This window comes from Marmota monax, unplaced genomic scaffold, assembly GCF_021218885.2.
Source record: "Marmota monax isolate L192 unplaced genomic scaffold, Marmota_monax_Labrador192_F-V1.1 WCK01_AAM20220418_F8-fsc00077, whole genome shotgun sequence".
Classification (NCBI taxonomy): Eukaryota; Metazoa; Chordata; class Mammalia; order Rodentia; family Sciuridae; genus Marmota; species Marmota monax.
Genome location: NW_026694610.1, coordinates 5,417,501 through 5,426,252, shown reverse-complemented (window position 1 = coordinate 5,426,252; position 8,752 = coordinate 5,417,501). Strand labels below are relative to the sequence as shown.

At 38.2% G+C, this 8,752-nt stretch overlaps 1 protein-coding gene across 1 annotated transcript in view; it reads left to right on the top strand.

The window, feature by feature from the left end:
- The first annotated feature begins 1,028 nt into the window (after nt 1-1,028).
- The window catches only part of Sub1 (SUB1 regulator of transcription), a 14,947-nt gene continuing 7,223 nt past the window's right edge, over nt 1,029-8,752 (top strand). The window contains exons 1-3 of the mRNA XM_046422329.2: nt 1,029-1,112; nt 3,419-3,491; nt 5,916-6,038. Coding sequence (XP_046278285.1) covers nt 3,420-3,491; nt 5,916-6,038 — 195 coding nt within the window. The 5' untranslated portion in view covers nt 1,029-1,112; nt 3,419. The remainder of the gene's footprint in view (nt 1,113-3,418; nt 3,492-5,915; nt 6,039-8,752) is intronic.

The following is an 8,752-nucleotide window of genomic DNA, read 5'->3' as shown; positions in this document are numbered from 1 at the left end:
TTAATTTTTCACTTTATTTTTTAACTATCTTATTGAAGTATATCTTATGTACTATAAAGTTTACAACTATAAACACATGTGTAAGCAGTACCCAGATATTTCAGCATCACAGCAGTTTTCTTTATACTTGTCTTTAATGACATTCTCCAGGGCAACTTGACCCAGAGGTCAGTACATAGATTATTTTGGCCTATATTTGGAACTTCATACATAAGGAATTATACAATCAGTGTTTCATTTTTTTTTGAAAGTAATAGGAAATGGGATAGAGGTTTTCCATTCTCCTTTAGTAAGTAGCAATAAGAGTTAGTGCAAAGTTTGAATCCTTAATTAACTAGTTAATTTAACCATGTTGACCCTTGGTTTCCTCATCTATAAGATGGAGAGAATAATCATCCCTATTTTGGAAAAAGCTCATTAGGATGAGTAATATATATACAGCACCTCATACAGTGTGTTGAATTAATATATTGATCCTTGGTTTACTACTAAACCTTCACCAAAAATGTTCAAATAATAGCTTATTCTGCTTATAGAATGGATTTTTTTTTTTTTTCCTACTGTGAAGTACCTTACACCTTCATGACTTCAATTTAGGCCTAAGGGCTGTGTGTCTAATAAGTTCTGCTAAGATTTCTTACACTTTGCGGAATTAAATGCTGGGGCTGTGGCTTCCTTCCTTTGGATTTTAGCAGCCATAGTTAGATACTGAGGGTGAATGGGATATGAAGAGGCAAATTTCTGGGAAAATGGGCCAGCATGCTTTCTTTTTTAGTACGGTCTCGGTCTCTTCGTTTCAATAGAATAAACATTTATTGAACCAGTGCAAAGTTCAATGCTTGTCATTTCATGTTTAATTCGCACCCTCATTCCTTCTCAGGTTAGGTTCAATCTTTAAGGCACTTCACTTCAGCGGCAACCCCCCAGAACGAGGGGAGGCCCCTTTAAGGCCCTGGAAAGGGTCTAGGTGTCGGTTTCGGCGGGGAGGCCACGCCCCATCACATGTGCAAGTTCCAACGGGGCGGGGCCTGCCTCTCTAGTCTGCCGTCACTTCCGGCTCTCTGTCAGTCGCGAGCCAGCGAGCAGAAGGCTGTCGACTGCAGAAACGGAGCGTGAGTATGCGGGCCCCGCCTCCACCCAGTCGCCGGTACCCCCGTGGCCTTCTGGGCGATGGCCGCAGGAAATTTCGGTTATGCTTGACCTGCCTGTTCCTTCCTTGGTGTTCCCGAATCCCCTCCTCTGTGCCCGACAGGGCGCCTCGCGCACTTGGGCCTTCTGTGCCAGCGCCCGTCTTGGGGAACCGAGGCCAGGCTGCGGACAGGGCGCTCCCGGGCGGCGGGACGCGGTTGGGCGGGGGCGAGGAGCCGCGGCTAGGGGACCGGGCGACCCCGGGACAATGGGGCGACGGCCGGGGCGCGTGCGAGGCCTGCCCCCACCACGGCCTCCCTTGGCCTTCATTCACCCTGGCCGCTAAGGGAGCGGGGCGCTGTGGGGAAGCGTGAGAGCGGACGCGGTGGGGAGGGGGCTGTGGGGGAAGATGGCTGGCTTGCGGGGCGGCGGAACGCAGCGAGAGGAGAAAATGGCGCTTGGTGCAAGTCCCTCCCCTTCCCACATCGTCTCCTCCGCACTTCGCCGCCTCCCACGCCCCCTCCGACCGACCTGCCTCCCCTCGCCCCAGCAGTTTCCAGCCCCTTGGTTCTAGTAGCTTCCTGGCAGCGCGCGACCCCCGTCTCTGTTCTTGGCACCTTTGTACGCAATCCTGTGCCCGTCAGTCCTAGTTTGTCTTAACCACGTTTTCTCTAATCCTCCTCCACGCGGTCAGCAAAGGCTGAAGATTTTTTTGTTTGCGTCTTGTACATAATTCTACAATAGTTTCTTCACTTACCACTTGCCAGAATTATGCGCTCGCCCCATCCTTTGGAACAGTAAAACCTCATTAAGCTTAAGTAACGATATATTTTGTCAAAAGTTTAGAGGCTGGCTTTAGCCACCCTCCCTTGCTTTCTTCTTGAATGGACTTAATTTGAGTTAAATAAGAGGTAGTTCTTTGAAATGGTGTTAGGTCCCAGGCAGCTTTGGCTAATAGACGATAGTTATGGTTGATTGATTGCAAGTGAAAAATAGATTATATTCAATTGCATCTTAGAAAGGTTTTTTTTTTTTTTTTTTTGTGGGGGCAGCTGTATTAGCAAGCATAGAAAACTGAGCTAAATTGATTTTGGAGATTAGGTTGTAAAATGGAGCAGCAACAGGAAAACCATATGAAACTTGGTTATGAAAGATGCTGTTTCCCTCTGAATTTGCTTTTCTCATTTTTAAGAAATTACTTATTAAAATCTGCATGGTCGGGTCGGGCACGATTTGAGCTTTTTTGAATTTCATGGTCAGGATTGAGATGGCCCACTTTTTTTTTTCAACCTTGACCTCCTATTGCGAAACAGTCAATGCCAGTGCCAATGCAAGTTTAATATACAGAGCTAGATTATGAATTTTCAAGTCTTTTCCCCCTATATTCAATATTTACAGAGTGTGTTGTGTTTATTAGGCCCTTTAGGGCATACAAAAATTTAATAAGGACCTAGACTCTTCAGACCTGGAGGGAGCTAAAGGCAATTTGATGATTAGCATTTTAACACTTGGTAGTAAAAGTTCCTTAAAAGAGGTACCCACATGCCTTGGAATTCCAGGAGATTTCAGATTTAGGCAAAAGCCTCTGCTCTCTGCTTTATGCTTAGGCACTAAGTAAACATCCATTTATAAGCAAAGCATTAGATTATCTGTGTAGGGGGTTTTGCCTTTCACAGAAACATATTGTTCAAATTTATTTCCAAGTAGAAAAATGAGGGTAAAGTCGAATTATGGATAACTTTGTGAACTCTGAATTAGTACCTGTTATTCTGATAGTGTTGCCAAAAATTTAAAATTAACATACAGAATAGGTAAAAGATATGATTCTAATGGTAAAATTAATTAGATATCACCTTTGCACAGTACAGCTGATTCCTGTGTTGTGTTAATGTTGAGGTCCATTTTCAGTGATCTCTAGTCTGATATCTAGTGAGAAGTGTACAGTAGTACTAAATAGAATTATCTACATTTCTTCTGGTTTTAACAGTAATTGTAAGCTGCTTTCTTGACTCTACCCTTCCATAAACTTATGATCCTTCTATAATGAAGCATTGAAAAGACCCATTGACTTTGAGCAAGATAAAAGGTGAATTTAGTTCTTTCTCATAACTAGGTTCAGAACATTTCACTTTGCTTGTCATGAATGTAGGTTAACCCTTGTTAATGAACCTTTGTGTTCAATATAGCAACTTTAGTGCCATAAGATGATAGAATGAACCAAGAAACTTGTTCTTTTTTGAAGGTGGTAGAGCTATTTGTAACTTATTTACATAATGCATTTTTTTTCCAGAATGCCTAAATCAAAGGAACTTGTGTCTTCAAGCTCATCGGGAAGTGATTCTGACAGTGAAGTTGAGAAAAAGGTGACTATTACTGCATCAGGTCATTTTTGTGATGCTTGATTTAGCAATATTGCCCACATCTATTTCCAAGAGATAGTAAAAGGCATAACCCAGTACTAACATGAAAATCTGTGAGTTTCTGAAAATGCAGAATGACCTTTGGATCACTTGACTAAAAGTACTTAGTATGCTTTTTTGTACATCCATACCTGCTGACTCGAAGGTACAGATTTAGACCTACATTCTATTTAACAAAATCTTTATTGAGAACCTTTAGAAACCTTAGCATCGAAGAATAATTTCTGTAGACTGACTCTAGGGGAATAGAATTCTAATTAGGCCAAAGATACTACTTGCTGTTATTCAGAAATGTGACTAATCTGTAGATATTATTTGTAGTAGTTGAGCCAAATTAGCTGAATTTTTAAATGCCAGCATTCTCAGTCATCTGTGTTTATTTGCCCACAAGTATTCCTGAATTTTGGGCTTGCTACATTTTAAGTTTGAATATTATTTGCTCTGATTCCTTCCTTTTAGTTTAATTATCTTCCAGCAAAGCTGATGTGGTGAACTAACCCATTTTCACAGAATGGGCTTTTTCTGCATTAGATGACAACTGCTCTGTAAACTCTGCATTCCACTTAACTGAGCGTCTCAATGGAGCATAACGGAGCATCTCACTTGCTGCGGTCAAGACTTCCTTCCACACAGACCTATTCTTATAGAAGTTTACATATATGAATAATCATTCATATCCTAGAAATGGAATTAGTTGATGGCTTTCTTCCTAATTACTATATTTCCTTTGTGAAAATAAGTAATTAGCTTTTGTAGATCTGTGGTTTCCAAGATTTTATGCTTTATTTAGCAGCGGGCCCCTCATGCCCCGTTCCCCAAGCAGTACTAGCTAAGAGAAAAGGGAGAGCTTATGGGAGAATCTTAGAGAAGTTGGATCCTTGAAGTGTAAGTACAGAATATAACATCACCTCAATTTTAGTGTAAGGATTCAAAGAGATAATTGTGAATTGAGTGAATTTCTTAATTAAAAAAATTTATATCAGTATAGCATTTGAGTATGTTCATATAACAAATTTGTATTGAACTTTGCTGTACCAGGCATACATTATTCAACAGAATAATTAGATCTTGATTTAAAGAATAATTTATTTTATTTTTGCCATTTGTCTCAAATCCAAATAGTAGTATTAACCTTGTGGACATTTATATTAAATACATCATGTTTTTTTTTTTAATTTCATAAACACCTATATGTGAATAGTATTACCTAGCTTCAACTAATTTAGTACATTAATTTAGCAACTTAAAATATTAGTTTACACTTCACCACTAAGAAGGAACATGACTGCCCTCTACTGTTTGAGCTGGGAAACTAGTGGTTTATTAGTGATTAGCTTTTTTGGGGGGGGTAGGGTGGGAATGGGGTCTTACCCTGTTGCCCAGGTTGGTTCCAAACTCTTGGGCTTAAGTGATCCTTTTGTCTCAGCTTCCCAAGAAGCTGGAACTACAGGCGTGCACCACTACATCCAGCTTGTTAACTTATTTTGAGAATAAGGCTATGTAAAAAGCTTTTATAATAATTTAAGCAGATTTTGAATTCTAGTCTTAACACGTTACTATCTTCAGGGGCTTTTTTTTTTTTTTTTAAGTTGTAAAGAGAAAGTTCTTGATTCGTTCATGTTCAGTACCTGGTACAAAATAATATATTTTTTTCCAGGAATTGAACCCAGAGGCACTTAACACTCCCCAACCCTTTTTATTGATTCTTTTTTGAGATGGGGGTCTCACTAAGTTGCTTAGGGCTTTGCTTAATTGCTCAGGCTGGCTTTGAACTTGTGATCCTCCTCCTTCAGCCTCCTGAGCTGCTAGTATTACAGGCATGTGCCATTGCACCCAGCCAAATAATGCTTTGCTTTGCCTAACTGTATGTTCCTTAAACCAGTTTAAATCTCCTTTGGAATAGGCAGGGCATAAGTAAATGTTTCCCAGAAATGGAGTAAATTGGCAGTATTCTTAATAAGTATACCTCCTTTGTTTAAAAAAAAAAAAAAAGTAATTGTTGAGCTTTGGTAGATCTTTGGTTTTCAGAAGTTTTATGCAAAAGCAGTGGGTTTCCATTTTTTTTCCCCCTGTCATCTTCCAATGAATTCTTTTCGTATGATCCCACTCTACAAAATACCTGTCCTCTGGCTAAAACCCAATGCCTGAAGTATCTTCTGTGATTGTGAAAAGAGGGTTTGAAAACATTATTAGATAAACATGTAGGTTAAATTCATAGTTCTATTGTTGAGTGAAACTTTGGTTTTTTCTTACACAACGAATGTGGTCTTCTGAATCTCTAAAAGTAACATAATTTTTTTAACTTGAGGTTTTTTTTTTTTTTAAATAAGAATACAGCAAATTTTATCATGTTCTTTTTCTTTCAAGTTAAAGAGGAAAAAGCAAGTTGCTCCAGAAAAACCTGTAAAGAAGCAAAAGACTGGTGAAACTTCGAGAGCTCTGTCATCTTCCAAACAGAGCAGCAGCAGCAGAGATGATAATATGTTTCAGGTAAAGTTGGTCATTTCCTTAGAGGATTATTGTCTCACTTGATTAGAAGAATGTTAAAACTATCTTGATCTATGTTGCAGAAAGTCTTTTTGTGTGTGATAATCCTCTTGAATAAGACTATTAAGATGAGAGAACAAGTGAGAAATGAAAGAAATTTATATGATGCTGGGTTGTTGTTAAAGTCTAGAATAGTCTGTAGTTTTGCTGTATTTAAAACAATGCAAATTCAAATGGTATAGAAATCCCCCCAAAGAGACTGAGAACTTTACATTTAAGGAAGAAACTTGGAAGAGGTAGGTTAAGTACTGGACTGTGAAGTATGGATTAAGATACTATTTTAGGAGAAACAGCAATATGACATGTCTAACAGTAAAGGAGAGTGGCTTGAATAGGTAAAGTCAGGGAAGATTATTAAGGATTTGATGAAATCACCTGCAGAGGACTAGCATAGCTTCTTTTCTTGGGTTTCTTATGTTTTTAAGGAGACTTGAAATTGGCCTTAGTATATAATTTATGAGGGAAGAGGCATTAGTGATAAATGGTTACTGGTAAGATTGCTGAGATAGTTGTAGACTTTAATCTGTATGTAGTAAGGGTAAGGTGGTTTTTCTCCTAAGGGAGAAATAGTGATGATGACAAAGATACTGATGAGGAACAGGGGACTAGAGAACCATCATCAAGGAGTTGGACCTGATTGTAAATATAACAAAATAAGTAGAACCTCCTGGAAGTCTTGGGCGGGCCATCAGCATGGTTGACTAAAGCCATCCACTGAAAGAAAAGAAAGCTTAAATCAGAGAAAAGAGAAGTTGATAAGATTATGTCTTTGTTGATATTCAAGTAGAAGATGGAAGAAGAAAGAGAATGTAGGTCAAGAGGAGATGGTGAAAGAAAATTAAGAACAAAAAAAGGATAAGTGTTTCAAGGAGGCATAGGTATTAATTGAAGTCAAAAGTTGGACAGAATATGACTCTACATATTTATTTGATTAGAAAATTAGATTGGTCTGTACTTTTGACCTGCTGATGGCTTTGAAAGATGTAGTGCTAGGATAAACGTATAGTGAAATATAGAAGTTAAATATTTTTTTTTCATTTTTGCTTTGAAATACTTTGTAATAATGTGGAGAAAGAAAAGAGACAAAATGCAGATGAATTGTTTAGTTATAGATTTGAATCCTTTGGTGAATGTGTAACATAGAGGAACAAAGGGCAGAGTAGGTTATTTTGATAAGAGAATGTGAGTAAATGTGAGGAAGAATTATGTGAGAGCCCTCATTGCTTTGAATAGAAAATAAATTGAATGGTTACTGTGTTTTCTGTTTTATTCAGGCCTTGCCAGGTTCTGGATTGCAGTGGTGAACAAAGTAGATGTGGTCTGTACCTTCCTAGAATTTATGGGAACAGAAATTATACAGATAAACACATGTGTAGTTAAAATTTTGATAAGGGCAGAGAACTAAAGGAGCAGATTCTATTATGAGAGAGTAGGTGTTCTGGATATTTTATTCTAAGGAAGTGATATGTAATCCTTAAGAAATGGAGGAGGAGCTAACCTTGCAAATTGGAAGCAGGAAGCATTTTCCAAGTGAGGGGAATTACGTGAATAACTTAAAGTGGGAAAGATCTTAGATTTTGCAGGAATTACAAAACCTTTGTGATTTGAGCCTGAAAGTCTGGCTAAAAGTATAGGTTGGAGATTGAATTCCTGAGAAGGCTGAATAATTCACTTCTGTGGAAAAGGAAGGACTGCTTTGGAATATTTTAATATTTTAAAATATTTGCTAGGCAAGTTTCTTGGGCTTTTCTCTCACTCACATTATGCCTACTTTTGCTTGTATAATAATGAAGCATCTTTGACATTTGAGGGGGTTTTAGTCTTGCCCACACCATCTCTAATTTTATAAAGAAGCCAGGACCCACATTTTAGAGATTCTATTTTGTTAGAGTACTTTTGTGAAAAACAGATCTATTTTTAGGGGGTGGTTTTTCTCCCCCTAAAAAACAGTTCAGTTCTTTTGTGTGGTACTGGGGATTGAACCCAGGGGAGCTCTGTTAATTTCCCAGCCCTTAAAAATTTTTTTTTGAGCTGGGCATGGTGGCACAGGCCTGTAATCTCAGCAGCATGGGAGGCTGAGGCAGGGGGATATTGAGTTCAGAGCCAGCCTCAGCAGCTTAGGGAGGCATTAAGCAACTGTTTCTAAATTTAAAAAAATACAAAAAAGGGCTGGGGATGTACCTCAGTGGTTGAGTGCCCCTGAGTTCAATCCCCGGTTTAAAAAAAAAAAAAAATTATTTATTTATTTATTTTTTAAAGATAGGGTCTTGTTAAGTTGCCCAAATTGGCCTCAACCTTGTAATCTTCCTACCCCAGCTTCCTTCAATTTTCAAATCCTCATTTGTAAAGGTTCCTAGGCATCCTAAGTCCATTAAATACTGCACCTTTTGAAAATTCGCCTGTAGGAGAACCCAAAGGCCTTACTTACTTTCAAAGGTTTTCTACAGATCTAGTGTAGACAGTCTAAGAGATATGTAATATTTAATTTCATTGCCATGATACCTTTTTTATTGAAATGGATTTTTGGCCATAGAAAACTTTTTAATGCTTACACTGAATTTTAATAATTTTAAGAACACATTTGAGTATATTGATTTTATAATATTAAATGAGGCCTTTATTTTTGCTAGTAAAAATTGTTTGATTATTAGGAAGAT